The sequence below is a fragment of the Adiantum capillus-veneris genome, chromosome 5 (assembly GCF_014529385.1).
Source record: "Adiantum capillus-veneris isolate H3 chromosome 5, ASM1452938v2, whole genome shotgun sequence".
Taxonomy (NCBI): domain Eukaryota; kingdom Viridiplantae; phylum Streptophyta; class Polypodiopsida; order Polypodiales; family Pteridaceae; genus Adiantum; species Adiantum capillus-veneris.
Genome location: NC_140935.1, coordinates 52,250,213 through 52,262,367, shown reverse-complemented (window position 1 = coordinate 52,262,367; position 12,155 = coordinate 52,250,213). Strand labels below are relative to the sequence as shown.

General features: G+C 46.3%; 1 protein-coding gene across 1 annotated transcript in view; it reads left to right on the top strand.

Annotated features, from left to right (window-relative positions):
- The window catches only part of LOC147457314 (uncharacterized), a 46,717-nt gene that overhangs the window by 34,140 nt on the left and 422 nt on the right, over positions 1-12,155 (top strand). The window contains exons 4-6 of the mRNA XM_086512232.1: positions 7,003-7,047; positions 7,144-7,233; positions 12,053-12,154. Of these exons, the coding sequence (XP_086368358.1) occupies positions 7,003-7,047; positions 7,144-7,233; positions 12,053-12,154 (237 nt within the window). The remainder of the gene's footprint in view (positions 1-7,002; positions 7,048-7,143; positions 7,234-12,052; position 12,155) is intronic.

Sequence of the window (12,155 nt, the reverse complement as noted above, 5' to 3'; positions counted from 1 at the left end):
GGACTTCGAGGCAAGTACTTGTCGAACCAATTCTTGAGTGCGGAGGTCTCTTTGAGCCTCTCAGTCTCATACACTCTCACGCACAGTGTCCATTCACTTTGTTTGTGTTCATTGCACTCTCTCTACTTATGATTGCACAAACTGGTACAAACTGAATGCATGTGACTGATGCAAGTCTAGGCTATGTCTTTGTCGACAACGGTGATGGCGAGACCGACCTAAGGGCTGAAATCTGCAACCTTTTATCTTCTGTCTAAAAACGCTATGGGCTAAAATCTGCTGTTGCCGAAAACGCTATGGAAAATGCTGATTTTGCTGGTCTTTATGGCTGAAAATCTGCATCTACTGTGGGGCTGAAAACTGACGTTCTTCTTGGCTGAAATTGCAGGTCTTTTAGGGCTGAATCTGCTGTTGCTTCATTGCTGAAAAACGCCAGCCAGAAGGGAGGGCGATATGGCTGAAAAACGCTAGGCATGGGGATCTGCTGGCGATGGCAACTGTTGCAAAAACGCTAGGCTGTGAGAACTCCTGGCGATGAGGACCTTGTTGCTAGAAACTCTAGGGACTGCAAATCTGCTGGCGATGATGCTTGATGGAAAACGCTAGGGGAGAGAGGGTCTTTGCTTGGAGGAAAGTCCACCAAGGGTCTTGTTGAGAAGTTGCCTTTGAGCTTGGGCTCCTACTGCCTCTTCTGCCCATTAGTGCTAGTTTAGGTTTGCTTATATACAAACTTACTCAGTTTGCCCTACCTACTTTCCAACAAAAGTCACTTAAAAATAATAAGTGAAAAATGTCAAAAATAGGCTAAATGCACTGGAAAATTCCGCTGAAGGATTCTGATGGGAATGCTTATGATCATGCTGTGTGCAACCAGAGGATATGCATCTATACTAAGTGCCTGGGCATGCACGATCTGCGAACAGACTCACAAAAGTGCCAGAACACTTCTAATCTAGACTAACTGGACTGTTTGAACCCTTGTCATGTTGTAGCTTGTCCACGGACACATAGGGTTGGATGTGTCACGTGACATGGGGCCACTTAAAACAGGTAAATTGAGGCCATTTTTTAATGTAAGTGGTACTTGGCTTCAACGTAAAAATGGACCAGCGTAGGAAAATATACCCAGTAGCGCATAAGAATTTGACCAGCAAAGAAGTTTTCGAAGAGGCAATCAACGCTGCCGCTTGGGGAAAATAGGTGCCACTTGGAGAAGCAACGCTTGGGGCAGGTGATGTTTGGGAATAGATGCGATGCAAGAAGTCTCCAGCGAAAGGGTGCAATTCAGCCCGTATGTGCAGAAATTCCGCCAAAGGGTGCACACACCAAGGGCACACTCTTTCGCATTAACCCATGCATCACTACGAGCACGACCGGTACGGGTACACAGCCATACTGCTGTCTTTGGTGTGTTGTAGTATGTATTATACGAGAACAGAAGTAAATTAAGTTACCTCATGTTGAGATGTGTGCGTAGGCCACTATTCTTCGGATTCCATACAACGCCAAGAAAGGGGTAGAGTGTAGCGTCAAGGGTGAGAGGCTCACAAGCGTAGGGTCCCGGGAAAAATTTCCACTGTGAGGATTCTAGGTACTAATCCTTTATTAAGTACTTAAACTCATGATTAAGACTTAAGAAACTTGAACTGAACTCAAAAACAAGAGTCAGAAGACTCTATGTTTGCTTGATTGAAAGTGTGATACAAGGGCTCCTTATATAGGAGACGAAGAGACACAAATGAAAAGACACATCTCTTGGTGAAGAGACACGACTTAAGACGTAAAGACACATCCTTTCGGCGAAGAGCTCCAACTGTTGGGCGAAGAGTCGCACCCGTAGAGCGAAGGGGTGTGACTAGTCGTCGAAGGAGTGTGGCTTTTGGTTAAGTGGCACGTCTCTTGGGCGAAGGGTCTTGACCATCCAAGCGTAGGGGTTCTGCTTGGCATGGCACTTCGCATATTTGCATCAATGAGTAAGTATGTAATGTAAATAAGTCACAAATGTGACAACAGGTTTGGACACAGATGCCTTGCCTTGTTACGGAGGAGATGCGACAGAGACTTGAGCTTCTTCTCTAGCTAGAGGAGCTCCATGGGGCCCTTGGAGCACTCCCCCAAGGTAATTGTCCAGGGAGGATGGTTTGACTCCTATCTTCTTCTTGGGGTACTGGGACTTGCTTGGTTCAGATCTTTGCAGCGGATTCCAGCACGTTTTTCACACTGGCGAGATGCCTGACAACATAAGTGTGGGCTTGATCTACCTAATTCCCAAGGAGGGAGGCTCCTTGGATGAGATTTGACAATAGCGACCCATTACCATCCTCAACTCACCCTACAAAATTCTAGCAAAGGCTCTGAGCTTGAGGGTCCAGCCACTACTAGAGAGCATTATACATGGTACCCAGACAAGTTTTGTCAAGGAGCGTAGTATCCTTGACAACATCTTCACTTTTTGGGAGGCGTCTACCCTCACGTGTCTCGGAGAAGAGGATTTGGTGATACTCCTTCTCGATTTTGAGAAGGCCTACGACAGAGTTGACTGCGACTTTCTAGAGGGCACTATACGCAGGATAGGTTTCACAGATGCTTGGATCTGTTAGCTCTCTATAGGCGTGCGCACAGCCAGGTGCTCTTGGCAGGGGGAAGAGGGGAGCGCTTCTTGCTCACGCGTTCTATCAGACAGGGTTGCCCGCCTGCCCCCTTCCTCTTTCTGTTCTATGTTGAGGCGATGAGCAGATTTTTGACTTCTCAACAGGTTGGCTTGCATGGTCTTGTTCCCTATTAGGGCAGATAAGCTTTGAGACGCTGAGTTTGCCGACGACTCAGCCTTGTACTTGGAGGGCTAGGAGGCCAATCTGCACAGGTGTGAGCAGGCTCTTGAGGTTTAGAAGTTGCGCATTAGGCACACTGATCAATTGGAGGAAGATAGTAGCTTTCTGAGCTGGCAGTGCTTCTACTCCTGATTTTTGGTCACCATGTGAAAGTTTTAGATGGATTTCCCCATGGACTGCAATTCGTTACTTGGGTTGTCAGGTTGGCCTCGACTTGTCCCGCGAGCAGCTCCCCTCTTGTCCATTCGAAGGAAGTTGCTGCATTGGGGTTTGGCACGCTACTCTTTGGCAGACAGAGTTTTAGTGGCCAACCAAGTGGTGTTGGCTACTATGTGGTACATCACGTCTTGTTGGATCTTCTCGAGCTCCTGTATCAATCAACTAGAGAGGTTGATCAAGAACTTTCTTTGGTCAGGGCGCGACACCCAGTTAGCCCGGGCCAAAGTAGTCTGGCAGGTCATCACCTATCGTGTTCTCAGGCGGTGTTGGGGATCATCGACCCAGCACAATAGAGAAGAGCTCTTCTTGGGAAGTTTGTTGTCAGAGGACTGCTTCCAGGGGAGGAGCCCTGGAAGGAGTTGTTGCTTTAGCGGCTTCGAGCTCGAGTTTCTCGTGCAAGAGGCCCTTGGAGCCCTTCCATCAGGTGGATCTTTACAGAGATGTGCAGAGTTAGTCTGAGCAGGAGGCTGGAGGATCGATTTGCTGCTAGCTTGCTTCGCTCTTGGGAGTAGCTACGGAGTGGCCTGGAGCAGCACCAACCCAACTTGGAGGAGCGCTTGAGACAGCCCCTTGTTTGGAAACCCATGCTTAACACTCAAAGAGGCCACTTGGTTGGTAGTAGGGCTCATGTTTCTTGGGATCACATGGCAGAGGGCTCAACAGGCACTCTCGACGACTAGCTTCAGTTCTTAGGTTTGCTAGAGGAGGTACAAACCATCCAACTACGAGGCATGGGAGGGGTACAGAGCATGTGCTAGGACATACAGAGGCTTTACCAGCTGAGTGGCTCACCCCTCTAGAGACAGCAACTCCCAGGTGGGTGGGGGCCTTCACGCGACTGGAGTCCTCATCGCAGTTCGTGCTTGCTCCGAGTCTGTATCCCCCATGTTCTTTGAGATCCAAGGCGTGGGTCGACTACATAGTCTCAGCAGAGGCTCCACAGGTTGCAGAGTGCTGTTTTCAGAGGATACGAGTAGTGGGCAATTGTGGGAGGACTTGTGTCACAGATCTTGACCGAGCAGATCTGGAGACAGGCCACTGGAGGCTTTGGGCTTGGGAGAGCTGCCCTTTGGCATGAGTGCAATGAGACCCTGGAGAGTGGTTTTGGAGAGACCCTTTCTCTTCAGCCAACCACCCTTGGATCCCTTTCTTTCAGTACATTGTTCGACTGGGGCAACACATACTGGCAACACGGAGAGACGCTCCTCCGGTTGCAGCACTTCATTGACAGTTGAGTTCTTGTTTGGGTTATGGGAGCGGTTGTGGGACTCCAGACAGCTGAGGCGAGTCACTTGGTTCGAGTGGCTAGTCGCACACAGAGCTACAGCAGTGGGGAGTTGGTTGGTACATAGTGGCCTTTTGGGCCTCGACAGCCTGTGCAGCTTGTGACCATCCTTTGGAGAGTCAACGTCACCGCATGTGGGAATGCCCCATGGCACAACAGGTTTGGCTTCGGGTTCTTTGGCTGATGCCAGCTCTATCCACAGCTCGACAGTACACTTGGGGTGCTGCTACCTTGTCCACCCTCACGGGCTCGACGCTACATTTTGAGCTATCTCCCACCAAGAGGATGATAGTGATCGAGGGGGGTCGACCTACACTTCAGCTTGGTACAGAGCTCACCCCCCAGGAGTGGTGCAGTGAGAGAGAGGTGTGTTAGGACTCGGGAGCTCGTCTGTGGCCTGACACCCAGGTTCATTTGGCGGGTCCGTTGCTTCCGCAAAATCGAGGCACGCTGTGTCCCACCGCCAGAGACTGTTCGCAACTTTTGGGTGGAGTTGATCCATCCTCTTAGGGGTCAGTTCGAGATACTTCAGGGCAGCTCCGACCACATGCGAGAGCGCAGAGAGGCTTTCCTGACTGGCGCCCAGGGCCCTTCTTCTCCATGGCCCAGGGTGTGCCCAGATGGCACTATTGGCCACTTGTGTGGCTCTTTCCTCCTCCCATTGTGTGATTTAGCCTCATTGTACATATTTTGTTACTCACTAGCAGAGTCTCCCCATGCTTTTGATGTAACCCTCTCTAGTAGAGGTGGTTTGTAGCCCTATGGGCAGTTTTCTCTTAACTAATGGAAGGATCTTTTAGTCGGGAAAAAAAAAGGGGCCAGGGCGGTAAAACTTTAACTTTCACCCAAACTATGTTGTCTAAATTTCCTTGCACTTAATGACACAAAGTAACTTCACAAATGAACCTACAACTGGAATTCACCACTTCAAAACAATCCACGACTTGGTAGCTAGAGTGCTCCTAAGTAGACAATGGCACCCTAATGGCCCCAAAGATTGGCGCCCCTTGTGGTATTTCTCTAGTTTTATTGAACTGGAGAATAGTTGTAATCTTCTACAAGTTGTCTCTTGTTTATTGGGCTGAAATTTCCCCATTCTAGCTCAATTTTGCAGCATAACAGCAATAGAAGTCATCACGGACAAGAAGCCAAGTAAACTGTGATTTACCAAGCACTTTGGAACACTTTTATAAACCTGACAAGAACTTTCGGCACGCTGAATTCTCTGTTTTTGGCCTCTAAATTGCACCAAAACACCTGTTTGATGATTCCCTAGCTTCCTCGAAGCTCTTAGGACATTTAGGCATCAAAATTGACCAAAACCCTAAACCTGGGTAAAATTACAGCAAGCTGAAAATCCCTGTTTTGTGCTCCGATACGCGAGCCGATCACTTCTTTGGGTAGCCCTCAAGCTCCCGCACCTATAGGGTTACTTGCCCCTTGATTTAGACGAGATTTCTCGTGAGAAATTTCTCTAAATCAGCCTATTAGCGAGTGTACCTACTTTGAATCAGCAATTAGCTGATTCGGTACCTCTGCAAGCGGCTCTTGCCTTGGCAATTGAGCATAGAATCCCACAATCGTACATAACAGATGAAAAGCCCTTGAGCTGGGCATTACGATCATGTATTCAAAAGGGGAGAGAGATGTACGAGAGCGGAATCATCCTGCTATATAAAACAGGGGAGAAGGCAAGCTCTCCATTGAAGCTTGAGCACATGCACCCGCTACTCACACACACAGTGTACTCATAAAAATGCCCCAAAGCAGCCCCCTCTCCCCCACATCAATTTGGGCATCCGCTTCTTGGTGAGGTGTCCTTTTGAAGCTTCCCCATTTGACATGGGTCCGACATGTGTCTAGTTTGCTCAATTTGGTTCAATTGCTAACCCCCTCCAACTTATGAAGTCTTACCGAGGGACCTAAGAGACTTTAACTTAGCCTAGCCACTTCTCTGCTAGTCAGATTTCAGTGCCGATTGGCCCAACCATCTCATGGCTACCTGGCCTTGACTCCTGTGGGTGAAACTCTCGGCCAACGGCAAGTTTACATTGGCCATTGGTTGTCATAGTCTCGTGACAGTTCTCTATCTGTGCTTGTGTTATAGCTTCATATATCAAGCTCTCTTACCCTCCCTCTCTTGTTGTTTTCATCATCCAAAGCTCGGTTTTAGTTGTATAGTCACAAACACTGATAAGCCCATGCTGCCAATCTCATTACAAAATCCCCTTTTTTCACACCTAGGCAGCCAATACAAAACCAGCAAAAGAGTGAGGGTACAACCACAACACAATAACCAAAGGCACTTCTACAGGTGAATACACATAAGCGATATTAAAAAGGAATTAGATATTTTGCATCGGAAAATATCTGCTTGGCTATTGGGTAATGCTAAGGCTAAAAGTGTTGCAAACGGCGAGCCTGCAGACATGATACAGTGATAGTGAGGAGTGAACAGCCCACTGAGTTTTGCATCAAGGACTGCTTCCTGTCCAGGCGACACCTTTAAAATTTATTCACATTTTGTCTTAAACTTAAGTAGCTCCGCTTTACTCATTACTTATAGTCAGATGTGTCACGACTCGCCCCCCCAACCCCCTTTCCCCATTTTTGGTGGTGGTTCCAAAATTCTGCATTTCAACTTACTGAAGAACTGTCATTGAACAGGTTGGGTATGACGTTGTCACTGAAGATGGCAACTACATAGGGAAAGTAAGTATTGTGGTGCTACTATTTATGCAAAGAGGTTCTTTTGACGGAGATATGTTGCGATGTTCTAAAATCTTATGAAGCTGAAATGTCTGCAAGATTCGTGATTACAGTTTTGATCTTCAAGAGGGCAAGCTGATATCATTGGACTTCGACTCTGTAGGAATCTCTCTGGTGCCTTCAAGCTTGGTAATTTTTAACTCTTTGTTCAATTTTTTTCTCAAGAATGTATTATTTTCCCTCTTTGTGAACACACTATTTTTCAGCATTTTTTAGTGCGACTGTTCAGGCTTTCAGATCATTATAGAAATAGGTGTTTGCCTGATCTCCCCTCAGCATAGAAGCGCGGCTGTTGAATACAGGGATGTTGTTCTGAGTTTGCCAATCTGTGATACTGCATGTCTTGCAGTTGATTGTGAGTGTTGTCCTTGAATGCCAAGACAGTCCTGATTCTGTTACTGTAACGGTAGTATTCAGGCTGCTGTGTGTCTCATAGTTTACCACAAACCAAACAGTCAATTGCTGTGCTTCCTGTGGAATGTTACATTGACAGGAGGTATTTTTAATATTGATTTCTAGCAGCATGGACTTCAAAGTAATGTGGAATTGAAGAGAATTTGCTAGTGGTCGATACTAGCACAAGAACCTGTGCTTTATGTTTGTGCAAATTCTCCTGGAAAACACACTGTCATAATGAATGTATTGACGGAGACCAATCATGATTTCGTCTAGTGAGTAAAGCAAGAGAGGGAGCTCTGTAACTTAGAGTCAGAGGAATGCTGCTGATGGCTCATTCGTATCCTGGTGCTTATGTGCTGTCCTCAGAGTGAAACTGGCTTATACTGAGTTGTGTGAATGGGGCCACAACGGATTGACTGACCCTCTAAGCTAGACGCAACAACCTTTAATACAGCTCCCACTTGGAATTGAAATATCTACTGAGACCCCTAAAACTCAGACTAGCATGGACACATCATTCAATTACCTTAGTCTAGGTATCTTGTTGTTTGAAGTAACATTGTTTGTTCAGGGAAATGGATATTGGTCTTGTGAAAATGCGGATCTCAATAGTGAAGGAGATCAAAATATAGTTTCTAGATGAGCGAGTAATAAGTAGTCTTTAGTTCGAGGCTTTCATCTTGTCACATGCTGCATTTGGTTTTTGATGGACAACTGGCAAAGGTGTGTCTGAGGGATTCTACTTCTAGATTACACCTTTTTGTCTCCGAAACTTCGATTAGAACTTTCCAGCCATTATATGGAGTTTGTGGCAATCAAGGGCTGATTAAATTCATTCCTACAATGCAACCTTTTGGGGCTTGTTCTTGATCTTTTCGGGCACAAGGTAGGCCCATAAGTCTACATTTTGCATTAAGTAAGCGACATCCATAGGGGCTAAGAGCTGAGGCTTTACACTTTTGCTGTGGAAATGAATTAAATACATTTGGGTGTGCTGATAGTTGTGGTTCGGGGCCAGTGACTCTCTTTGGTGCTGGACCACTCATGTCTAGTGGGAAGGCACCTTTGGAGTTAGTTGAGGGTGGCAAGAAGGTTCATTCTATCTTGTGCACCAAGAACAAGATCTTTCACGCAAATCGCTTTGTTGAGGATCTAGCTATGAAGGTTAAGGAGTCTTTGCAGAAATCTCAAGACACGCATAAGAGAGCTAGGAAATATTGCAAATCTGTCCATATTTGCTAAAAAAGCCACACACATACGTTTGGGGAGTTAATTTTATTAGCATGGAGTTACGTTTTATAGTTGCTTTTGTTTTTCCATGCATGTTGGGCCTACAAAAGAATCGTCTACAATGCATTGGGGTATATCTCGTGAGTCATATATGCGAGTGAACTGGATGGTCTCTGTGTGTGAGTACTTGTATTAGCACACAAGTGCTTCCTTGATTGCAAACACCACATCAGATTTCTATAGGCATAGCAAACTAGCAAAATTTAGATGTCTTGAATGTGCATGCCAAAGTTTTCCATTCAAAGTAGCATGCTATATCTTCTACACTCTTCCTTATAAGCATTAAGCTCGTATAGGCTATGACATCAAGAACCAGTTGCCACAATTGTAATAGAACGAGATAATAAACCAAGCATTTCCATCTACATGCTCGTGCTAGTAAGCGCGAAAACTGAGAGTTAGTGTTTTTGGCCTATGTAAGGACTTAGTAAAGCTGGGACTCTTGGGAGAAATTGTAAACCGTTGGATAATAAAATGTGTGCTTTCGTGCATCTGCCTTCTCTCTGTACTCTTCAAATCTCTCCATACTCTCCCATCTCTCACTAGCTATGGCGTTTCACCGTCTATACCCACCATAGCCCATCTTCTTCAACTGGTATCAGAGCCCTTGCGATTTGGGCTTGTGACAACAGTAATTCTTCAAACCAAGTACAAGTTAGAGAGCTGAAGCAGCAAGTGGTGCTTTATTTCAAGCATCAAACATGCATGACCACAATGTCAAAGGTACAGCAGAAAAGGGTGAATCGGGTGATGATCTCGTCTGCAACCATGAGCAAACGTCCTCTCGGGACTGGGCAGCCAATGGATCTCGGATCTATTGCGATAGATCTCCTTGTACTCAAGCTCCTAGCGCGAATCACCCACTGTATGGGCACGGGAACAACTTGCAAGCAATGGCACAACGTGTAGGGTGTCAACACGCACGGGAGAGGGAGCGCTAGCAAGAGGAAGAGAGATTGTTGAGAGGAAATGCTACAGAGAGAGAGAGAAATGAAAATGAAAGGAAATTTTATATTAACGTCTTCAAAAGGCCAAAATGACCTATGAGACTAGAGCGTTACAATGTGGTGAATCTGATACAAAGTGAGAGTAACAAAATGAAATGACAAAATGAAATAAAAGTACAATGGGATCCTAAACTGGTAGGTGTGAACTAAGCAGCTAGCTGGGATAGATAAATCACAAGTCACAAAAGATCCAGCATCGGTCGTTGGGGGGTCTCATCAATCTTCTCCATGGTCAGTAGTCTGACCGGGCGCCGTGCATGTCGGGCCAAAGTGATCTTAATCCTCTGATGTAGCCTCCGTCGATGTTGTGTAGTCCTCCGCAGTCGTGGGCGTCTGGATCTCCCCAGCTCAGTCGCTCCATCGATCAGTGTGCTCTGGTCTGAGGTGACAAGATCTGCTGTGGTAGTAGCTCCTCCGGGTGTCCAGTGTCTGCTCTAAAGAAGTCTGTGATGTGTCTCTGAGACTGGCTAGCCTCTCCTCTTATCAGGCTCTCTCTGTGTCTGCATAGCTGGAGCATAAACAAACCCAGGCATCTCTGATCCTCGTACCTCATGACTTTGGAGAGTGGTCCAAAGCCCTCTCTGAACAAGCAGTGGAAGTGGCCTCGTATTGGTAGTAGACGGGGCAGCGGCATGTGTAGTGCAACTCTGTCTCAGGCTCCATGTCACACAGGGGACATGTCCTAGCCTTTGCTGGTACTCCACAGTATCTTCCAATCTCGATCCGCAGCTGGTGTGAAGATGTGTGTATCTGGCTTATAGCACACCGTATCCCATGAGACAAGTGGGTGTCCATGTATCTGGGCCGCGTCACAAAACCGTCCTCCATAAGCTGGAGAAGATGCTCTCTGTAGAAAGCCATCTTCGTGCCCAGCTCCTGTGCTGGCTGTATCCATGTCCTCCTGGTGTCTAGCTGAGTCGGGTCCTGGTGGATTGTGTAAGAGTTAGAGAGGGTGCATCCAGTGAGTACTGGAAGGGGGGCAATCTGTCTAAACTGAACCCATGTGCCTGGAACCATGACGTCATCTCTCCATACCATCATGCTGTATCTCCCTGCATGGCTAACTGTCGAGAGGACTCAAGTGCAAGGTGGGCGTATCTGTCTCTGGGAAGTTCCCACATGCAGTGTATGAAGGAAACAGATTTGGTGAGCGCCTCAACTGCTAGTGAGGAGGCAGCTAGCTTTGCTCAGATAATGGCACATGGTATTGAAGCCTTGACTAATGAGCCGCGAGATCATAGAGACCAGAGGCACGGAACTATCCAGGCCGTGTCGATTCTATTAAATTGTGATAAAGCTTGTGAAGTGTTTTTATTGATTCTCTTGTGTGTTGTGCCAGATTCCCGACTTGGTTTGACCAAGTCTGTTACGTTACAAAAGTAAGACCTATTATGATGAGCGTATGTACAATGCACGAGATGAAAACCTCATAGTGAGGGAAAACCACACACACAAATTAGCAAAACCCAACCAAAAAGAAAACAATAAAATACACGGCAAAATGCAGGACCCATGTCAAAGACATAGAAGTAAATATTTAAAAACATTGCAAACACTGATCAAAAAGGGGGAAGAAAGGGGGAGGGGGTCATGAGCCAGCACGTGCGCACAAGGCTGCAACATTGAGGAGGATGGTGTGAGAGGGAGTTCTCAATTCTTTCATCCCTCTGTTTTCAATGGCTTCATCATTGGTTGTACAACTTTTGCATGGTTCTTCCCACCTCACCTCCTTCCGAATTGGAACTTTGGGATAAACTGCCGGAAAGCAAGCATATGGGTTGATTGTGATTGTGAAAAGAGTGATTAGAGAAAGGTGAAGAACGTTCACCTTTAGGCTAATGCTGCGTTCCTTGGTTCCTTCTTAATAAACAAACATCCAGTTTTGGCAGGTTTTAGTTTGGCATTATGGCAATGCTATTTAGTTTAGCACTAGGGAAGTGTTTATGAGGATGAACCATGAGTCTATACCTTGCAGTTTCCTTTAAAGGTGAATCTGGGATTATCCTGGATTCATCTAGGTATATAAGTTTTTATGAGGATGTATTCGTAATGTGGGTCATGTTGTACAGTGTATCATCTGGATCTGTAATGCTGCAAGTAGTCGTCGTTCCGCTGCTGCTTTGTGTTGTTTTATTAGATCGAGCATTTCACATTTTATGAGCAGCACAGCTAGCATTACCAGTGCCTTGAACATTGTTATGGTCTTTTCAAATTTCAACCTCAAGACTTCAATGTGCTACTAATTTTGGCAGATAAGCACCTACCGTTTGGATGTAGAAGAGGTAATGGAAGTTCTGACCGATAGCATCTTGGTGAAAGAGGGAGCTGAGTCTCGCATCAAAAGGCTGACCAAGG